Raw genomic sequence first — 21,716 nt, 5'->3', positions numbered from 1 at the left:
CTCCAACCCCAACAACACAGCCACAGGGACTTCTGCACCCAGTGTGGAAGGATCAGGCCTTTTTGAGGGTCCCACCCGGAGGGATATTTTCCGGCTCCCAGGATGGCCAGTGTGGGGGGTGTGCATCGACGCTGGCCTTTACCTCTATTTTGTTTTCGATATAATCCCAGATCCCAAGCACCACAATCCGAAGTACAGTCTGGGGAGAGGAAATGAGAGAAGAGATTATGATTACTGCTCTCCAGCCCCTGCCCATCCCCCCAGCGGAGAAGATTCCAGAGCTCAGAATCGGGGCTCTGCCTCCTTGTTCAGTAATGGAAAATGTCTTTACCACCCTCTGAGAGTTTCTCAGCTTACATGCCCTCCCCACCACACTTTGCCTCAGCTCCTGGTTTGCATCACGATCCATGCAAACCTCCCCCCACCCCACACCCTAACACACTGCAGTGCTCCCAGGACATACAGAATATACCCTGATCCCACTTCCCTCTCCAGAGTCATCTCCTGCACGCCTGTCTATGCCACAATTCTACAAACATGCAAGCTCTTTTCTCTTTTGCCTTGTCTTTGCATATGGCAGACTGCCTGTTCGCTCTCCTCCCTTCTCCCCCAATCTCCTCTCTTTTTCTTAGAGAATAATTGGATAATTAGCATGGTCACCCAGCTACAGCCAACATGTCCCAGCTGTAGAAGGCATTAGGCTCCTTCTCCTCTTTCCCTCTGCCCAAAGACTAGACTGTGCAGGTATGGTGGGTGAGTCATCTTTGGTAGGGAGGGCTGGGCAACAAGATGGAGTCGTTCTGGGTCCCCAGCAGCCCCAAACGACCACATCTGCCTGAACTGTTCACCCCACTTGTTCTTCCGTGAGAGAGAAATGGACCCCGCCTTGTTGAAGTCCTTGTGTTTTCTGTTTTCTTTTTAGAGCAATGTGGCCAGTGTGCTAAGCAGTGGTGCCCTTTCCCTTCTCTACCTGGAAAAGGCCTTCCTGTCCTTCTGGCCCCTGCTTGGATGTCACCTCCGTGAAGGTCTCCCACACTCCCTGGGCTCAGTCTTTCCTTGGTGTTCCTGCAGAACTTGGGGACATCAATCAGCATCAAGCACTTGGGGTGCTTCATCGTACCTTGTGGTGATTACTTCCCTGATCCCCCAGGCAAGGCTCAAGAGACACCGATTTCTCTCACGCAGGGTAGACACAGAATGCAAGTGTGGTTTGAGTCCATGAACAAATGGCACACATGAAGGACGAATTCCTTAAGACCCCTAGTAATTTACTCCAGTGCTGCTGCCTTCAGGAGAGGGCTTCTCTCCAGGACTATGTCTCACTCCAAAAAGAGTATGTACATGCCAGTCCCAGAGGACCCCGGTACATGTGTCTGGAGGCCCTTCCTAAAGCAAGATGACTAGCTCCCAGTAATTCACACCAGATGGTGTCTCTGCTTGTATGGGCTGCAGTATAAGACCAGCCATCTGAACTCAACAAAGCCACTGACTGCCCATGGATCTCCACCCACACTTACACCACAAAAAGGCTTGGCTGATAAAATTCACCTCCTCCTTGTTAAAGCCTATCCTGTCTTCATGAAGGAATGAGTAGGTGGGATCCTGGTGGCATCTTTTACAACAGAGAGAGTCATATGATAGCCCGATGTCCATTCTCACATGGCTTCTTGATAGGGGACAAATGCTTAACTGCAGGACAAACTCCAGAAACCTGGGTTGAGGTCCAAAACATCTTGAAGTCACAGCTCAGTAATGCACTGGTTGTGTGGCCTTGGGCAAATCAAATCTCCTCTCTGTGCCTGAGTTTCCCCTATGCCAAGGAGATGGGTTAAATGACTCGAATCTCCCAATTCTTTATGAAATTAACCTTTGCCATTTACTACATACCAATAAGTGCCAGGCCCTGGGCCAGTACCTCACATGTGGTTCTCATTTTGCAGAGAGGGAAGCTGAAGCTCACAGAGATGAAGGGGGCTTCCCAGGTCATTCAGGCATTGGATGGTGAGTTGGCATTTGGACCTGGATGTTTTTGACTCTGCGTGGTATTCTCCAGCAGCGTAACCACAGATGGACCTTGTTTCTTTGGTTGCTATTCCATCCATCTAACTGTGCTGACATTGAAATGTGGTGTTTATTTCCTCTGAAATCTCCCATTGGCTACATCCACTCCAAATTCCCAGTTGTGAGGCTCCCAGAAGCAGAAAGTCTGGGCCAAGAGAGAGGGGAAGAGGGCCTGGTCCGAACAGGATTTCTCCTGGGGCTGCTACTTCTCCTTTTTCCTCTTTTTAAAATTGTGGTAAAATACACATAATACAAATTTTACCGTTTTAACTGTTTGTAAAAGTGTACTGTGGCATTAAGTACATTCACACTGTCACGCAACCGCTCATCTCCAGAAGTGTTCCATCACACTCATTAAAACCCAATTCCCCGTCCCCACCCCCCCACCCCCCACTGTGCCCGTCACCACCACTTTACTTTTTATTTCTGAGTTTGACTACTCTAGGACCCTCATATAAAAGGAATCCTCTCACTTCTTGATAAACAAGGCAGCAGTCCAGGGGATGCGGGGTTGGGGGATAAAGAAGGGAGCCGGCCAGGCTCGAGATGCAGCCAGCAACCCCCACAAGGGGAGGAGCAGGCAGCGGACAAGACACATGGAGCCTCTGTGCTCCGGGAAGGGAGGGAAGTTGAATGGCTACTGGGCTAAAGCTGAGCCACAGAAACCAGCGGAGCAGCTGGAGCATGGGCTATTTGCCTCCCTCCTTGCTGGCCCATCCCACTGGGATCCATCCTCTGAGGTCCGACTCAGGTCACCCTCCTCCTTCCTAACCCAGTCCATGGAAACACAACAGCCAAAGGCAGCTGTGGAGACACCTCCTGGCCCAGCCTCCCACTGCAGAGGGGGAACTGGTGGCGTGGAGACAGCTGCTCCAAGTCTGAGTCAAAGCTAGAATGAGAACCCAGCTTGGAGACAGCCCACCTGGCGGCCTTCATCTGCGGCATCCTTTGCCAAACTCCCCTGCCCACGGAGACAGGGACCTGGCCACACTGCCTGCTAGGGGCTGACTGATCCAGTCACAGCTGTGTTTCTCAATAGGCAGGCAAGGACTCCCTGTGTCAGCATCTGGGGATCTGTCTCAAATGCAGATTCCTGGGCTCGCATGGAGATCCAGGTATCCGAATCTATGGGGGCAGGGCCCAGGAATATGCCTTTTTCACAAACTTCCCTAGGGTACCCACGGGAACCACAGGGATTTATTAAGCAACAATGCCCCATGTTGGGAACAGGGAGGCCACATGCCTAGATGCAACAGGGAGGAGAATTACAGTAACAGTCCAAAGTCAGATCCTCTTTGTGGCTCTCTCCCTTACTAAGCATGTGCGAATGGCTAGAACGAGGGTGGACCAGCGCCCCATGCTGCCCGCCTCACCAGGCTGCTATGAAGCTCCTCAGGGAAGGCAAGAGCAGGGTAGTGAGGAGGGGCTGTTTTATCACTCACTCCAACCTGAGGCCCCTTGTCCTGCAATCCTGCCCCCACGAGTTGCAAAGGGCTTTAAGCAAGGGTCCAAGGAAACCCAAATCCTCGGAATTCCTGGAGCTTGGAAGCTCCAGCTGCCTCTTTCCCGCCTAGGACTGAGGGTTTTCAGCCCCTTCATTCCAACCTTGCCTTCAAGAGCTAAGGATGCTCTGGCACACGGGATAGGCCAAACTCTTAGCGAAACTTCAATGAGAGCATCACATATTTACTATAAGCCCAGCTCCCCTGCCATCTTGCAGGTGCAGAAACAGCCTCAGGGAGAAACAGGTAAACCCTTTGGTCCTCAGCCCCTCTTCGTTCCCACCTCAGATGCCCACATCTTTTCCCCTCAGGAAGCCCTGCTTTCTGGAAGGACTCCTCTCCCCTCTCCCTGGAGAAGGGATTTAGGCTTTAGGCAGCAGGAGGGAAGAGTGAGACTCTGGCATCTGCTCCAGACTCTGTCTTAGTCAGGTGGCAGTAAGGCCTCCTGCGCCTCCTGAGAAGGCCCCACCTTCTCTCCCTGGGATGGGGTCTGATGAGCTTCTAGGGCTTGGGAACCTTGGGGGATACAGGCAGAAGCACCTGCTAGTCGGTAGAACGCCTCTAATAAAATTTTAAAAAGGTACCCCTTTTCCAGACAGAGGGAGATACCCTGGCTCACTGCCTGGTGAGCAGAGTAGGGGCTGGCACCCTTGCTCCCTGCAGAGCCATCCCCGAAACCAGGCCCCACCAGCGGGGGAGAAGGGAGCAGCACACACCTAGGTCTGCGCCTGTGCCCCGGCAACACTGTAGCTGGGCAGGGTGGGGGAGTGTGGTGCAGGCTGGCCTTGGGAACACCCGCGGTGGGCACAAGGTGGCTGGAGGCTGACCCCACGCACTTCTTCAAGAAGCACATCAACTCTTAGGCGAGTTTTCTCTGCTCAGATAGCTGCTGGCTCCTTCCTCTTAATCCCCCCATCCCCAGGTTAAGTGAGAGCAGCAAGAGGAAGACATGGAATTCAGGATCCAGCCACAAGGAAGAAGTAAGAAATGTGAGGAACCTTTGTAGGCTCTGAAAGCAGTCTTGAATTGGTGCGCACAAGAAAGGCTTTCTGGGTAACAGGTGCAGATTGGGGGTGATGGGGGAGCACAATGGTGCCTCCTAGGCTTAGGTGCTGATAAAACAGGAACAGAGCGACCACCCTCCCCTTCACTCCTCTATCCTCACACCCTCAAAATCCATGGGCATGGAGCACAGCAAGCCTCCTCCCCAGGAGGTTGGTGTCTTCCCTAGGGGTCTACACATGAACTCCTGACCAGACACAGTAGCCAATACCTCCGTCGGACCAGGGCTCATGGGCAAACTGCTGCGCTCTCCCTGGTGCTGGCTTCATTCTGGCAGGAGGTGCTCAACTCCCTTGAAAGAATGGGTATGAGACCCGTAGGGCAGACAACACGACCAGTTGTCAGTCCCTTCTACATTGTGTGTGTGTACGCTGTGCCAGCCCTCGGCTAAGGAAGCAAGCGTGAAACACACAGGCTGTGCAAAGCTGAGTTCCAGAACTTCCTGTCAGCCCAAGAACCCTCTCAGTCTCCTCATTCTAAAACATCCCTCACTGATCCCATGTCTCCCTTCAGCTGCTGCCGTCCCTCTTCTCCCAGGTGGAGGTTTGGAGGTGGCGCCTCCACTCACCCACTGCAATCTGCCACAAGCCCCACCACAGCGGTGGAACCGTTCCTACCTTGTTAGCGATGACCTCCTGTTGCCGGCCCTCATGGATAAAGTCCTGCAATTTATCTCAGTGTGGCAGTGTCTAGTGTGCTGGGCACTTTCCTCCTCTTCCAGAACCCCCCTTCTGTCTCCAGGGTACCAGCGGCTCTGGGTTCTCCTCCCACTTCCCTTGGCTACACCTGCTCATTCATCTGGGCTTTCTTTTCCTCCGTCCATACTGACAGTGCTTCCCAGGGCCCCAGTTTCTTCTCTACTCCCTAACCCCATCCAGGGATGATCACTACCTTGGCTGCAATTCCCACCCATACCCAGAAACCCCCTAAGTCCATGTGTCCGGCAGGAGCTCCGCTTGGCAAAACCCATCACTGTCGCCTCTTTGGCTGGCCTTCTCCACTGCCGTGCTCCCCTCCAACCCCTGGCCGCCAGTGATGATCTGTGATCAGTGTAGCTCTTTAATCTCTTTCCGCCTTGTCCCTTTCTCCATCTCCCTTCCACTTTCTGGTTCAAACCATTAACCTTGAACAGCTGAGCCATGCCTCCTAAATGGTCTCCAAATTCCAGTCTTCCTACTTCCTCCAGACCTGGATATCAAGGTGACTTCTCTAAAAAGCCAATGTCGTCACACCCCTCTCCTGCTTAGAGGTCTCCGGCGGCTCCCCACTGGCTTTGGATCAAGACCCCAACCCCTGAGCAAGACATTAGGGGCCTTTGTGATCTGGTCTTGCTGGGGTTCCCTAGATGTCTCATCACCTCCCCTGCCATAGTGGACAACCAGACACAGGGTGCTGGCTCCCGCCTCTGTCCCCTATGTATTCTGTGACCGCTGCCTGAGGTCCTTCCAGCTCACCCACTTGCAAGATCACACCTCTGTGGACAGATTGCTTCCATGACTACCTTGAGCTTGAACTTCAGCCCCTTTTCCAGGGCTCTCATATTTGCTTGGCTGCTTCCCAGCCAACTACAGACACCCCGAAGCTGGGCCTGCACGGTGGCACCAGATTTTTATCTCTGCACAGCACCTCAGGTGCCTGGCTGAGGTGTGCGAAGACCAAGGGCTCCTGGCAGTGATGGAAAAGCAGCAAGAAGTCACAGCAGGCTTGCTCCAGTGCTGGTCCCACGGGGGCGGTGGGGCACACGGCCCGGGCTGGGGATGGCAGCCTCGCACCTTCTGAATCAAGCCTGATCCCTCGAGAAGTCCAGTGCTCTGGGCTCTCACCCATTTCCTCCTCTTCAGTCTTTTTAGGACAATTTCATAATCCTATCAGGCTTTTCCTGTGAGGTGGTGGGGCAGCCACTGCTCACATTATGGAAGGGACAAGTGCAATCAGAAGTGACAGGATGTGTGGCTCTCTCAGCTGGGGGAAAGGAAGGTTTGGGGCCCTGATTTCCCTCCACCTCTCTGAAATGTGGAAAGGCAGACAGGGAAGCCAGACTCTCTTCCTGAAGTGCGCCCCCTTTGGCGGGGTCAAGAAGGCAACCCTGCCTCTGGGATAGGCCCAAGTCCCTCAGGTCAAAGATGAGGAAGCCAAGGCCCAGAGAGCGCCCGTGACTTGCCCCACGTGCTGCACCCCCGTGGCCAAACTGGCTCCCTCTTGTTGCATCCTCGTCAGACACAGAGGGGATGCAAATGCATCATTTCTCAGAGCGTGAAGCCCAGCACCGCTTCTTGCCTTCTGTGGGATGACCAAGGCTCATCCCTGGGAGGAAGTGGCAGGTGGGAAAGGGACCCCCTCATGAGTCCAGAGTCTTGGGGTGGCTGCTGATTTGGAAAGAGGAAGCCCTGGGTCAGTTTGGCTTAGTTGGCAATGGCCTTCCCTTGGTAAAGGCACAGGTAAGCCAGCAGGCCAGGCTCCCTTGAGATGGAGTGGCTGCATTGGAGAGGAGGTGGCCCCCACAACTGATGGCCAAAGAAGCCTTGACCAACTGACAGGTGGAAAAACAAAATGTGGCCTCTCCATCCAATGGAATCCTATTCAGACATAATAAGGAATGACTCCCTAAGCCATGCAACAACATGGGTAAACTTGATAATGCTATGTTGATGGAAAAGATCGTGGATCATATGACTGTGTTTATGTGAAATACCCAGACTAGTTAAGTTCCCGGACAGAGAAAGCAGATCAGTGGTTGGAGGGGCTGGGTCAAGGGGGAGTGGGGAGTGACTGCATCATGGGTTCAGGCCTCCTCTGAGAGGGAGGAAAATGTTGTGGCACTCAAAAGAGGTGACCTAGCACAGGCTATGCTCTAAATGCCACTGGATGGTATAGTTTAAAAGAGTTATGTTATGCAAATTTCACCTCAATAAAATAATAAGAGGAAGAGGAGGACGAAGCAGCAGCTGCTTCCACCACTGTCTTGAGGCTCCTATCTAGAGGGCCAGCCACAGGTCGGCTTTCTCCTCTTCCAGGCAAAGAGCTGGGCCTCTCTACCCTCCCCCTCCCACCATGCCCAGCATTAGGGGACGGGGCCAACACCTCCTGGCCCGTGCGAGAACCCTGCTGCTGGGTGGTCCAGTCTGGCTAGGCCCCAACCCCGTACAGTTTCAGCAAGAGAAGCAGCTGGGCTCCCCGGCTACACGTGGCTGGCTGGTCCCTATGTCAGCCAAGGGTTGGGTTGACTATGATTTACAAACAGCATTTGTACAATTCTCCATCTGGACTCCAAAAGTTTTGCTCGTTCTTGGGTGCTACAGAGCCATCCAGAAGCACAGTGACTATCAGGGCCCAGGAAACTCTTGGGGCACCTGCTTTCACCTTGGGCCCTTTTAGGGACCCCACCCAGCCTGCCTGCCTGATATTCACTGTCAGGCAAGTGACATTGAGAAGCATCTCAGGCAAGTAGCACAGCCTGTTTGAACAGATGTCCTCAAACTGAGCCCAGAGCAGCCTCAAATTTCTCTTCTTTGGGTCTAGACATGTCTCCTGGGGCTGCACAGCACAGGGTGACCCATCTGCTTTCAAACAGCCCTCAGAGCACTGAGATGGGCAATGGATGGGGTGGAGCCTGCTTCTGGTCCCACTTGTCATTCCTGCAGACCCTGGGCAGCTTTCCACTCTTTTCTAGGCCTCACTGTCCCAACTTGTCAAATGCCACGCCCACATTCTGGGTTGCCCTAAAGCTTAGTTGAGACAAGAGCTAGAATACTGCTTAGGACTGGTCAAAAGTCATCTACCACAGCATCAGGAGCCTTGTAGGTCAAACCTTTGTAGAATCTGTGAATTAACACCCATTCATTAAGTCCTGCCAGGCTTGCAGTCTTGGAATGACCCCACCCTTGGCCTACAGCCACGTCTCTAGGTATTTCCTGAGGAAAACGGGGCCAGATTTCAAGGGAGTGATGTTCATTTCACACTAGATGAGGAGGGTGTGCTGGTTGCGCTAGGTCAGGGGTCCAAGGCTTTGCAGGGTTGGATCTCTTCTTTCTCGGTTCCTGGCCCTGGCCCTTCCCCCAGAGTCTCGGTCCCTTCACAACCTTTTGTCACTAGGGTCACAGAGGGATGCAGTGGTGACAACCTAGATTAGGAGCCCAGAGGCCTGGGCCCAGTTTTGGCCAGAATTGGCCAGGTAACCCCAGGCCACTCTCTTTGTCTGTACCCTTTGAAAAAGGCCACTGAAAATGCACAGCTGAGGGACACTGGCTCCCCTGGCCTTCTCACCAGAGGTGCCCTAATCACCAAGGAGCACAAACACTATCCCACAACTCCAAACCCGCTGAGGAACAGGGGTGGAGGGGGACCTCTCTGAGGCTTTCTTGCGCTTGCTGATGCTTGGTTCTTCGGGGCACTCCGTGATATGTGCAAACCCAGGTGCATGACTTGGGCTGCCCCATCCTGAGATCAGCATGTAGCAGCCCTGAGTTCCCACAGGGCAGGGTGCCCTGTTACTCCCCTGTTAGCCCTCTGTTACTCCGCGTTACTCCTCTGATGCTACCCGGTTATGGCTCCACCCGGCCTGGTCTTTGGTCTTTGACAAGGCCAAGGGCAGGGACTGGTGGGAAGCTGGTGGGGAGCCCTCCCACTCTGGGTGTGTGTCTGGGAGTGGGTGGCGGTTTGAGGCTGAGATTCCTCTGCACAGGGGTGTGTCTGTCTCAGGCATCTTGTCTCTGGCAGTGACAGGAAGGGAATGCCAAATTCATGCTAGGAAATAAATTCTGCAAAGCTAATAAAACCAAAGCAGAGGGACAGAGGGAAAAACTGCCTCAACTGATGAAACAATTTTGTTGGCAGTCACAGGCACAGGACACATTTTCCAAGGTTTGCATCAAGGAGACATTTGGCCATGGCCTGTGTGTTTGTGGGAGGGAATCATGGGGAGTGGAGGCAAGGGAGCTGGGGAGGGCAAGACCCTCCAAAGGGAGGGAGGCTGGGAAGCAGGCACTGTGGAGGGGCTGCTGAGTCACCTCCAGGGCAATGGTTTCAGCGAGCTGGTGGGGACGCTCCCCGGGAGGGTCAATGTTGGGATCTGCCCCCATAGCCAGAGCTTCAGGCCTGGGCTTGCCTGCCAGCTCTGTGGGCTGAAGGAATCGAGGCATGGGAAGGGAATGTTCTATGCTTGGATTGCCTGCCACCCAGCCCACCACACTGCACACCCAGACTCAGGATTCAGGACTGATCTTTGAAGGCTATTGAGGGCTACTATAAGGGGCCAGAGCCAGCCCACAAGAGGACCTCAGGACTCTTAACTCTTTGGGTTTCCTGACCACGTCTCCAAATAGTCTATACTTCCATACCTTCACTCACGAGGTTCCTCTCGCACAGCATCCTTCTTCCCTTTGAGGCACTGCTGTGCTCTGGGACCCAGAGCCCCCTGAGCCTGTGGGGTAGCAGCATCCATGTTGACGTGAGCCGTGTGTGTGTGTGTGTGTGTGTGTGTGTGTGGGTGTGTGTATGCATGTGCACGCATCTCTCCAACAGGCTCTCTGCCTTTTCTTTCTGCCATTCTCCCCATGCTTTGACCCTGCTGAAAGGCTCCACTGGGCCCTCTGCATGAGCTGATGTGGGTCTGTGGCCGTGGAGGTGGGGCAAATGGGCGGATAGGGACAGTGAGCAGCTGACTTGGGCTAGTCTTTTGCTCCATTGGGAAGAACTGGATTTCCACAGGAAATTCTCCCATCTTTAATGATGTGCCACTGCTCACAAGATAAAGCCCAACCTTCCAGCCCCCTGGGAGACCTGGCCCACAGCAGTCCGAAGTCAATGGCACTGAAATGCAGGCCAGGGTATCACGGTGATGGTCTGGGGACTGCTCGAAAGAAGGGTCACTCACCCCTGTGTACAGGCAGAGCAAGGTGCTGGCATCCTGGCTGCCCATACGGTTCAGTCTCACACTGGGCAACTAGCTCACACTAAAACCCAGTGGCCCAGGAGTCCCCAGGAGCTCATTCCCTCTTACCTCACACAGGGAGATTCCCGACTTGGGCTTCAGTTGGCTGGCTAGAGCAATGGTAAAGGGTGTCCGTGATCTCTGATCCCACCACTCCATTCCTGTGGCCCTCTGCTCATACTCGGCCTAGCAGACCCCACAGTCCTGCATCCCCTGCTCAAGTCCACTGCCCAGGCTTGTGAGTCCATTCTCTCTGCCCACTGTGTGCCCAAGCCCTGGGTAGTTCTCACCACCTGCAGGCCCCCCGGGCATTAGCCCAGCCCCCTGCCTGCTGCTCACACACATGGCCTTTTGCCCTCCCTCAGACACTTCCTCCTCAGTCTCACTTTCACACACGTTGTTGCCTACCCCTTACTCGGAGGACACCTGCTTGTCCTCTGGGATTCCACGCAGGGGTCACGAGCTGGGGTTCAGGCCTCCAGCAGTGGCACTGACACCTCCTAAAACAAGCCCCCTGCCTTGTTTTCCCCTCTGTGCAGTCTTGAGGGCCAGCAGAGGGCGGGACACTGGTAAATATTTAGGGAACAGAGCTTGGTCTCCCCAGGGCAGGAGTTGTCCTAAAGAGGTCACAGGACCCAAGTCTTTACCTACCTCTGAGAAGAACACCGAGAGAATGACCAGGCTGATCCAGTGAATTATGCCGGCAAACTGGAATGCACTGGAAACTGCAACAAACACAATAATGGGCCAATTTTAGGTGGAAGGAGTTAGGTGCATTGGTAGAGGGCCTTCACAGCATGGAGGCAGACCTCTGGGAGCCCAGGGCCTGCTCCTGGGAACATAGAGATCTGGACAGAATCAGGCCAGAGAACATCAAGGGCAGCTTAAAATGGTGTCTGCGGTGGAGGTGGTGGGAGGACGGCTGGCCAGTGGTGCTGTTCTTTCCTTCTGAGAGGCCTCCTCTATCTCCCCCATAGGCTGCCTCCCAGAATTCGAGCTCAGTCTCATCAGCCTTGTGGGCTTTGAGCTACAGCCATCCTCCTAGAAAGGGCCCTCCAGAGCCGGGCTTATGAAGACCTCCGTGGCTTTCAGAGCTGGGTAGGCAGCTTCGGTCAAGTGCAGATGAGCTTTCAGAAACTCCTACCACCATTCCCCTCCAAAACTGTGGGCTCAGTTTTGTCCCAAAACTGTCAGTGGGACTCAAGGCAAGCTTACTTTGGCTTTTTACTGTGAAAACTCTGAGTGTAGAGAGGCCAGTCGGCCAGGGTGTCTGGGGGATGAGGGTGGAGGCAGCCCCAGTACAGGGGCCTTCACCTACTGAGCATGGAAGGACAAGCATTTGGGCTCTGCTATCCTTCCAGGTGGCTCCATTTCCCCTCCAGACTCCAGAGTGCAAGTGGAGAGAGCTGTCAGCCCCCGAAAGCTCCCACCCCACCTTCCACCAGAGAATCCTTGGAGTGAAGGTGCTTGCTCTGAAAGACCCTCTTAAAATACAGGAGCCAAGACCAGCTTCCAAGCCTAAGAAGGGCATAGTTCATCAAGTAGTGAGGTCAAAAGCAGGGTGCTGGGGCCCAGGATGAGGGTCAGGTGGGCTCTGATGGAGAATAGATGGGTGGGGATGCTTCCCAGAAGGCAGGCCTGAAAGAGACACCACAGGGCAGTGGGCAGGGCCCAAACAGGGTGCAGGAATGTTGCAGAAAATGTGCCTATGCCCTTTCTCTTCTGGGGTTGGGCCAGGCCTGCTTAGCGTGCAGCCCGAGGGGCTAAAGGAAAATATCCAGGGCCTCAGTGGGGAAGCTGGCTTTAAAGAGAAGAACCCACAGTCTCCCCCAAAGTGCTGAGATCAGTGAACCCTGGGGGCGGGCAGAAACCCAGCCGTGGAGCATGTCCCCAGAGCATATACAGCAAGGCTGCAATACCAGGTTCCAGGTGGGAGACCTCGGGGTACCCTGGCATTGGGCCAATGTGACCCTTAGAGGATGAGGCCTGGATGCACTGTGGATTCTTTCCATCCCAGGCCACATGAGGACTAGTGGGAAGTGAGAGTCTGAGGCCTGTGTGACTCTGAAAAGACCTCCAGATGATTCTGAAAACATAAAATCTCTCCCCATTATTTCTCAAATGAATTCCTGTGCCTTTTTTTACGGTTTGCTTTAGAAGAGCAATAAATCTCTGATTGTGCATTTTATGGAATTTAAGATGCCTTTTATGAGCTGCTATTGGATCTCTCACCAAAATCAATCTCCTGGATACTTAATTTTAAGCAAAATTCCAGTGTCGGCCAGGTTCTCAGTTCTACTCAATGCCATGTCACAACCTGAGCAGCCGAGGGCCCCAAGTATAACCTATGACAGGGAAAGAAAGACTCTGTTATGGCCAAGACCTCATAAAAAGCAGACATATGGATGAGTGGGAGTGAAAGTATACAACATGGTTTAATTGAAGACAGGTTGAGTGTAAAACCAGTGCTGGTCACTTTATGCTGGAAGATACTTTGATTGGAACCAAGGGGCCACCAGCTGCACAAAACCCAAGGAGGCTTATCAGACAAAAGCAATTCTGTACTCCCTGTCATCCTCTCTTAGGGAGTAGGGAAGGCTGATGGGGCGTGGAAGGAGCTCTGATGGATCCTAAAAAGAGAGGCTCCAGTAAAAGAATTGGGGACATTTGAGAAAACAAGTCGAAGACAACTTAATGGGTTTGGGGTGGCTAGGTCTATTGTCTTGATTTTGCCAATGGCAGAATCTTGGGGGCCAATAATTTCATCTCTTTTTTATTTGCACTTGAATAATCTGCTTCCTGAATCAGAGAAATGTGGCGGGGTGGGGGGATCCGGGAGTTCTACCAGAAACCACTCACTCATCCAAAGCCAAGAGTGAAGATGCCTGGCTCTCCCCACTGGTGTACTAAATAGGGGTCTGCAAGGGTCGGGGGCAGTAGGTGTCCCCGCCCCAGCAGTCACGTTACCACAGCACATCCAGAAGGACAGAAGAGGGAGCAGACAAGCCGTCGATGGCCATGTGCATCAGGCTCCCTTAAACACAAGAGTAGGATGAACACCAAGAGACCTACGGTGGGAAGGAAACTGGCCGGGCCATTGAATGGACTGGTGGCCTGAAGTCCTTTACCTAGGGGAAGTCTCTAACTTCTCCAAATGTTAATTCCCTTGCCTATAAGATGAGATAAAATCAGTCACATCCACCTCCCAGGGTTCCTGCTAGGGTCAGATGTATGGAGAAGCGCTTTCAGGATGCTCACAGCCCTAAGTAACTCTGCCAACTGACGGCTAGATAACAATACTAGCAATCCTATCATCACTGTGGTTGCTGTTCCTTTCATTTACTACAAGGTGATCGCCTCCACATGTGAGAACTCTCTGTAAGCTACAGAAAAATCCAACCTGGAAAATTCCAAATGGGAAAAATTAAAAAAACAAAAACAAAACAGTGCACACAGGGGTCCCCAACGTTTTAGATCTCATCAGTTTCTGATTGTGAAGGGCAGGGGCAGCTGGAGAGGCCACATTAGGGAGAAAGGGTAAACAGATACTGGAGGTGATGGGGAGAGGAGCTGCCAGATTTCCTCCCTGGGTGGCAATCCCCATGAGCCATGGGGCCAGGGGCACGACAGCGGCATTGGGCTGGGGAGTAGATTGCACTGCTGGTTGGGGACCCCTGATGGATGCACATTGAATATTGACATCATATGTATTTGCATATGTATCTCTCTTGCTACTCACACTGGAGAAGCTTTATATCTATTAGAAGTTCCAGAGTCAGGAGAATCACCACCAATATTACACAGGCTACCAGGAAACTGTTGAGACTTGCACTGAGCAAAAATACCTGCCACACGGCTGCTCTCTTCCCACAGCACGGCTTCAACCAGGTAGACCTGTGGGGACAAAAGCGGGACAGGAGGCGGGGACAGAGGGTGAGATCCCGGCCATAGCTCTGCTCTCAGACCCACCCTCGTCATTCCTCCCCAGCTCTGTGTCTCTCAGCAAAATGCAACCTTCTTTGAGAGGTCACTGGGTAGAATCACGAAGAGGAAAACCAACTCAGGAGGCGATGGAGCTAGGTACGGAGGCTGACCTGGGCAGCTCAGCAGCAGCAGTTCGTGCTTTGGACTCTACAATGGGTGTGAAACCCACATCGCATAGGTTCCTTGTAATCACTGGAGGAGATCATGAAGGTCAGCAAAGAGCCTGGCTGGGTGTAAGAATTGCATGAAAATGAGCTGTTATTATCGTAAGACTTGTTTGGTCTCGGAATCTAGCATAGGCTCTAAAGTTAGGAAGCCCTCAGCTCACCTCTAATAAATGCTCAGTTAACTAATGAATGAATTTCCAGCGCTTTTTAGCTATGCAAAGATTTGAACTAAATCTCTGTTTCTCAAAGTGGGTTGTATGGAGTCCCAGTTCCACAGAATGTGAATGGTTGTCACTTGATAATTTCTATGGTTGGACATGTTTTGGAAAATTTGGGTCAAATTCAAATGGATATTTTTCTAGGTGGGACATTTCAGTGCCTTGAATATGTTATTATGCATCACCATGCTCGAAATGGATCACAGTAGCCATGCTTTCCAAACTCACTGGATCATAGCAATGTCCTGTCACCGAGCATCTGGTGGGACTAGTGCTTCATGGATAATCTTTTGGGAAACCCCAACAGGTGGAGATGAAGCCACCAAGGACAGAATTTTTCCTGAGTAGGACTGAAGGTGGGAAGGAGGGGCGGAGCCTCAGAGCTGGGTAGGTCTCTCAGGGCATTTGATGTACTCCCTTCCAGAACACAAGATCCTGGGAAAGAGGGGTGCCTCTAGGGGGGTGGGGGTGCTGAAGCCAAGCCTCAATGCCTTGGTGAGGAAGAATTAGGCATCCTGAAGAAGCAGAGACAGCATTCGGCAGGGAAAACCCTCACTTTTGGCTCCACCTTTGGACATCCAGGACTATGTGTGAAGGTATCTGCATTCTGGGCCTCAGTCTCCCATTCATAAAACTCCTTAACTCCTGGGTTATTGAAAGTTAAATGAGGGAATGTATCTGACCTATGAAGTACCATGTTGCTGAAATGGGTTGATGAGAATGTTGATGTTATTTGATGACCCAAACACTTGGCTATCTCCCTCCTCTTCAACCAGAGGGAGAAACTGCTGAGGGGGGTCAGCACCTGCATCCGCCGCCCACCCCGCCCTGGGATCCCAAGGATGTCACTGGAAGAGGGCATTCTGAGATGCTCCCTTCTCTGCAAAGGAATACTGTGAGTGCTTTGAGGTGGAATTTCTTCTTCACGATCCATCTGGGAGAAAGCTTGGAGAAGCCCCCAGCTGTTGGAAGATGGTACAAAGACCCCAAACTGACATCACACGGAGCTCAGGAGGGTTGCCAGAGAAAACACAGAACATCCAATTAAATCTCAGATAAACAAGGAACAATTTCCTAGTATAAGTACATCCCAAACACCACAAAGGATAGAGTTATACTAAAAAATTATTCATTGTTTGTCTGAAATTCAACTGAAACTGGGCGTCCTGTGTTCAGAGCAGAGGGGTGTGGAGGGGGTCTGGTGAGGGTGGTTGTGGTTTGGTCAGAGGGACGCATGGGAACCCGGAGTTGCAGGTGAGAAGCCAGAGCCAGGGAAGGAAAGGCCCCCAAAGGAGGACAAGGCTGCTGAAGCCTCCACCTCACAACTCAGAGGCTCAGAGAGGCCTAGAGGCTGCCGCCCACTGTTGCTACCAGCAGCTGCTGCTTTTGGATATGAATTGAATTGTAAGATCTCCTTGGCTTTAATTACTCAGCTGATTGCTTCTCACCTGTCTGCACCGCTCACCTACCCCTCCTTCTTCTTTTCCCACTGTGTGATATTCCTGCCCCAACAGCCCAGGGGCCCTATTTTAATCCTTCCCCCTTTCACACCTCTCTCATGCCAGCCTGCAGCCGCCTCAGCACTTTCCCTCCTGCCCTCCTGTCAGCTCCTCCCAGATCACTCATCGCCATAAGCACCTTGCTTGCCAGCTCTCAAAGGAGACTCTGCTCTAATTCCACATCCTCTCGGAAACCCAGTCCAATTATCAGTGGCCCCCAAAACTGATGTCGTTTCATTGTCATCTGAAATGGGAGGCAAGCATGTCCTATAGTTATAACTAAAAAGGGGAACTGCGAAGGCCATCTGGCTGGGCCGTGTCACCCCGAGCAACCGGCAGAAGACTGTCCGTGCAGTCAGTGCAAGGACCCGGGGCATTTGTTGGTTTCTGTACCTTGTACACCCCAGATGAATGGATGTGCCTCTCAGAGTCTTCTCCCTCTACCACAACAACAAGGTCCCAAAGAAAGATGAGGATGAGTGGGTGCTGAGGGGGGGCTCAGTCAGTTAAGTGTCTGCTTCTGGCTCAGGTCATGAGCCTAGGGTCCTGGGATTGAGCCCTGCATCGGGCTCCCTGCTCAGAGGGAAGCCTGCTTCTCTCTCTCCATCTCCTTCTGTGTGCGTTCTCTCTCTCTCTAGCTCTCACTCTTTCTCAAATAAATTAAAAAAAAAAAAAGAAAGAAAGAAGAGGATGAAACAAAACACTTGTTTCTCTGCAAAGAGCAGACTCCAATCTCAATTGACCTGCTTCCATGGGAGGGAAAAGTCATTTTACGTTGGTGCTTAAAATGCTGAAATGCTGATTTTTATTTTCTTGTTTGGTTAGAAAAACTTCCTAACCAGACCAGGGGCTGGTTATTGAGAAGCTGTAGGAGCAAAGCGGGGTGGCTGAGACTGGGGACTGGTGGCCCAGTAAAGAGCAGGTGTCTGGAGTCCGCCCGCAGTGGGCAATAGCCTTGCCCTGATGCCACAGTGCTCCTCGGCCTCAGGGAGCAGCCAGGCAGGGAACCAGGCACCCAGCAGGATTCAGAAACCAGGCAGGGAAGTCAAAGGAATGCCAGGTACCCGCCAGGTGCTAGGGAGGCACTGTGATCGGGCAGCAACCCTGGGGCAGTTTACATTTCAGTGGAGGAGGGAGTCCAACAGTAAACACAACACATTTGCAGATTATGTGGTGGGTACTACAGTTGGGAGGTACTGGGGGCGGGGATGGGCACCAAGGGTGACCTTTTAAATAAGGCAGTCAGGGCAGACCGCTCTGAGAAACTGACCTTTGAGAAAGAGCTGGAGGGAGTGTGGCCTGGCCCATCTGGGGTGTGGTGGGATGTACATTACAAAGCAACTATTGATGGCAAAACTCTGCTCAGGCCCGAAGAACCTCCAACAGAATAAACAGGAGAAGAACAGTAGCCAGGAGCTGGGCTGGGAGAAGACAGGGCTTTCCCCTTCAGTGCTGAGTGCAGTTTGCCAAAGCCCACCGAAAGCAGACACTGCAGGCGTTCCTATGGCCCAGGGCACAACAGGCACAGTTCCCAGAGAACCCCAAGGCAGCATCAGAATGGAGCCCGTGACCACTGCGCTGGTCCTGCTCTTCCATCTGCGCCAACCCGACTGTCCCTCATGCCTGCCCCAACTTTGCTTTCAACTACCAGCACTCAACCAGGCCCACCACGGAGGAACCTCAGGCAGCCCCCATTCTGCACAAGGTTAAGAGGTTCTATTTGCATCATGGTAGATGTGGACCCCAAGACCCCAGGGCAACACATACGGGGGTGGACTGAACTGAAGCAGGTGGAGGGACAGAGCAACTGACGAGGAGCTGGGCCTGGAAATCTGCAGTCTGCACTGTGGTTAGTGGTTCTCCAAGCAGGCTGCATCCTAGGACCACCCAGAGAGCTTTCAAAAGTTCCAGGGCCCAGGCCACACACCAGACCATTTCTACCACAACCTCTAGGGTAGGACCCGGGCCTCAGTATTTTTTGATCTTCTTGGGTGATTCCAGTGTGTGGCGGAGATTAAGAACCAATGTTGGAGGTCCTTGAAGCCGAGTGGTCTCCACGGACCAGCAGCATCAGCATCATCTGGGACCTGGTTGGAAATGCAGAATCATGGGCCTGCTCGGTGCCCACTGAGTAAGAGTTCGCATTTCAGTGTGAGGGCGAGTGACTTGGGGGGAACTGCTTTGGGAGAGGTGACAGGTATTTCGGGGGACAGATGGAACATGACAAAGGGAGTCTGGGAGCAAGAGCTACAAGCCAGTGAAGGCAAGTGGGTGCCAGCCCAGCCTGTGGGGGGCCCCCCCCAATTTAGGGACACTCACTGAGACTGAGTGTGTACCTTTGTGGAGGTGTCGAGGGCCTCCTTAGCCAGAGATATGAGGCTGAAGTCAGAATCCAAATAGGCTCTTGGCTTCTAGCTCCTTGAAGAGCAGGACCCTGGGCCCCAAGGCTCTAGGACAGAGGTTGGGCTGAAGCTGCACTTTCTGGCTGAGGGGCTGTTTGGAAATCCCAAGCTGCTAATAAAATTCCTGTGAAATTCAAATGACTCAGACATTCCTAAGAGACTGTGTTTTAACAGAAAAATAGAATGTGTCCAGTTTCAAAATATCCCCGAGTGGTTAAATAATGAGTCAAGGAGCTTAATGGGCCAGAAGGGAAATCAGCATTGACTTGTTAATTAGAGAAGATACTTCCTTCAGCATCCCGCCCAATCAGGGCTCTGGAGCTGGGCCTCAGGGTGGTGTTATCCCTGGAATTGCCACCAGAGGGCAGGCGTCTATCAATTTCAGGGCTTACTCCAGCGACAGCAAGGGGCCAGCTCCAGGAGGCAGGCTTGGGCTGCCAAAGTCTGTAAATATCAGCAGCCAGATGGCATCTCCTGGCAGGTAGGCAGGTGTTCTACTGCGAGGTTCTACTAGTTCCTGAGGCCTCTGAGAAATCCTGGGGTGGGAGCGGGGATGCTGGGTACCTTTACATCTGCTTTATATTCTGAGGTGTTTTGATAAATGTTTGAAAGAATAACTTCTAGAAAGTTAGGATGAACTTTGGCAAATTTCCGACATATCTTCCGTGTGAGATAAGGCCACAGGAGTGGCTCGGAAGCAGGCAGTTCCAGGTCACTGCACCATCAGGCCGCATTCCCAACCCTGGAACTCACACAGCCCCTTTATGAAAGGCGAGGCAGAAGCTGCAGTGCCAGGATAGGAGGCCGTTTGCTCCTGTGGCCTCTCCCGCCCCCACGATCCACTGACCAGTCAGGCCACCGTGCCTGCCATGCTGGCGTGGCTGGGAATGTGCATGATAGGGGAAGGGGGTGGGGCGAGAGTTTGGGTAATGGGGGCCCTTCAAGTGGTGGAAAAAGGTGCTCCCAGGCAGTGGAGAGTCAATGGCAGGAGGAGGCAGCAGATGACAGAAAAGCTCATCTCCCTGCAGGCAGCCAGACCGGATGGACCTGCCAGTCCTACTGGGTGATTTCTCATCCATCAAGTGCCCTAGGAAAGGAACTGGGAGAGGGGTGGAGGGAGTCAGAAGCCTGTTTGGTAGCAAGCAGGGCTGGAATGAAGTCCCAAGGACTAGGATTCCCTCCCTGCCGCTAACGCGGACCTCAGAAGGCACTGCTAGACCAGAGCCTCAAAACCTTGCTGGGTCGCAGAGCTCTCTAATGGGATGAAAACTGTGGCCCTGTGCCTGAAAAATGCAGAAAACCACAACACTGGGCATCACATTCTAAGGGGTCATGGACCTTTTGAATCTCACTGAGGGACTGTCGAAGGACATGTGAGCTCCAGGTTCAAACTCCAGGACTGGGCAGTCTGAAACCCCTTCTAGCCCCAAAGGGCTCCAATTCTGTGATGCTTAACACCTGTGGCTTGGATCCTGCAGCCCCGGTGGTGTCAAGGGTCAACACAACAGCCCAGGGCCCCACTTGACTTTACTGCACTTGTTCCTGGTGATTAAAACACTGTCAGAGAAAGCCATGAGGCGAACTTTAATCCAACTTCTGGCATTGACCTAGGCTTTATTTTTTATTGGCTTAACAATACAATACAGCATTTACTATGAAATAGGACTTTTCCGGGCACTTTACAAATGTTAACTCATCTAGTTGTTTTAGAAGACATTTCCTTCATTTTTTTTCTCTGTTAATGGATGGTGGGGAAAGCCAGACTTTTCCGTCAGTTAGGTTTGGGTGGTGACTGTAGTCTCCAAGTCACACTCCTGCGACAGACTGAACTCTGAGTGTAATCTTTGAGTCTTAATTTCCTCATCTCCAAAAGAGGGGTATTATTTACCTTTGCAGAGTTGTTGTGCTAAAATATTGAAAATAGCATATGTAAAGCACATAACATAGTGCTTACTTCATGTCTACTATGCATATCTACTGTGATGATGATTTAGGTATGTGGGTGTTAGAAAAGGAATTAATTATCTAAACAAGGGAAGTCTCAATGTTCATTCCATTCCAGGCAGAATTATTATGTGTCCCCTAAGTGCGAGGCACTGCATTATGTGGTGAGCACAAGACAGTGGACAGGGTCTTCATCCTCAGAGAGGCTGAAGACTTGTAAAGGAATTCTGACTGAGCCCTGGCCCTAGGCCACTCCGAAAAGCAAAACAAATAAAGGGAAAAAAAAAAAAAGCAGGAGAGGGAAGTGAGCTCACATGCACAGACTTCTCCAAAGAGACTAATATCCACTCGGGAGAACCATCAACCCAATGCCCACAGGGACACTCTTTTGCTAAATATCTGAAAGGGTCACTGGGGCTTCTTTCTCTCCCAGGGAGAGAAAGGTTCTGAGTTGTGGTCTGGCAAATCCTGAGGCAGCTACACTCTTTCTATTGGGCAAAGTGTGGGTTCCAGGTGCCTCCAAAGGTGACGGAGGACCCCCAAACACCAAAAATTCAGCCCACTTGCAGCGGGGTACTTGTCCGTGGGGTTACATTTTCCTCCGCCATTCCAGGCAACACTCACGCACCCGGCGAAGGCCGTCAGAGGTTCTCTGCCGCCACCTAGTGCTAGTCTGTGGCCGTACACCCTGCACCTGCGCGTCAGAGTGGACAGGCGGTTTATTTTGCTGAGAAAGAATCAATCCGTGAATTTATCGTCCTCTTAATCAAAGAAAAATATTTGAGATTCTTGGACTACAGAGAAGAAGATAACCTGTGTTTACCAGGAAATTTCTTTTATCTTAATTAAACCTTTATTGCCTGTTTGGGGCATCAAGAAGCCTCTGGCAAATCTTAGCCTACTGAAAATATAGAGTCACTGGGACTGCTTGGGGCCGGGTCGGTATGC

The 21,716-nt window shown here is 52.3% G+C and overlaps 1 protein-coding gene across 2 annotated transcripts in view; it reads right to left on the bottom strand.

The window, feature by feature from the left end:
* The window catches only part of LOC111153244 (transmembrane protein 266), a 111,479-nt gene that overhangs the window by 33,609 nt on the left and 56,154 nt on the right, over positions 1-21,716 (bottom strand). For both annotated transcript variants that reach the window (XM_022512149.1, XM_022512150.1), the window contains exons 4-6: positions 14,294-14,448; positions 11,206-11,279; positions 143-199 (exon numbers count right to left, since the gene is read on the bottom strand). In XM_022512149.1, the coding sequence (XP_022367857.1) occupies positions 143-199; positions 11,206-11,279; positions 14,294-14,448 (286 nt within the window). The remainder of the gene's footprint in view (positions 1-142; positions 200-11,205; positions 11,280-14,293; positions 14,449-21,716) is intronic.

Source organism: Enhydra lutris, unplaced genomic scaffold, assembly GCF_002288905.1.
Source record: "Enhydra lutris kenyoni isolate GAN:26980312 unplaced genomic scaffold, ASM228890v2 scaffoldscaffold31, whole genome shotgun sequence".
Lineage (NCBI taxonomy): Eukaryota > Metazoa > Chordata > Mammalia > Carnivora > Mustelidae > Enhydra > Enhydra lutris.
This window is presented reverse-complemented; position numbering and strand designations above follow the sequence as displayed.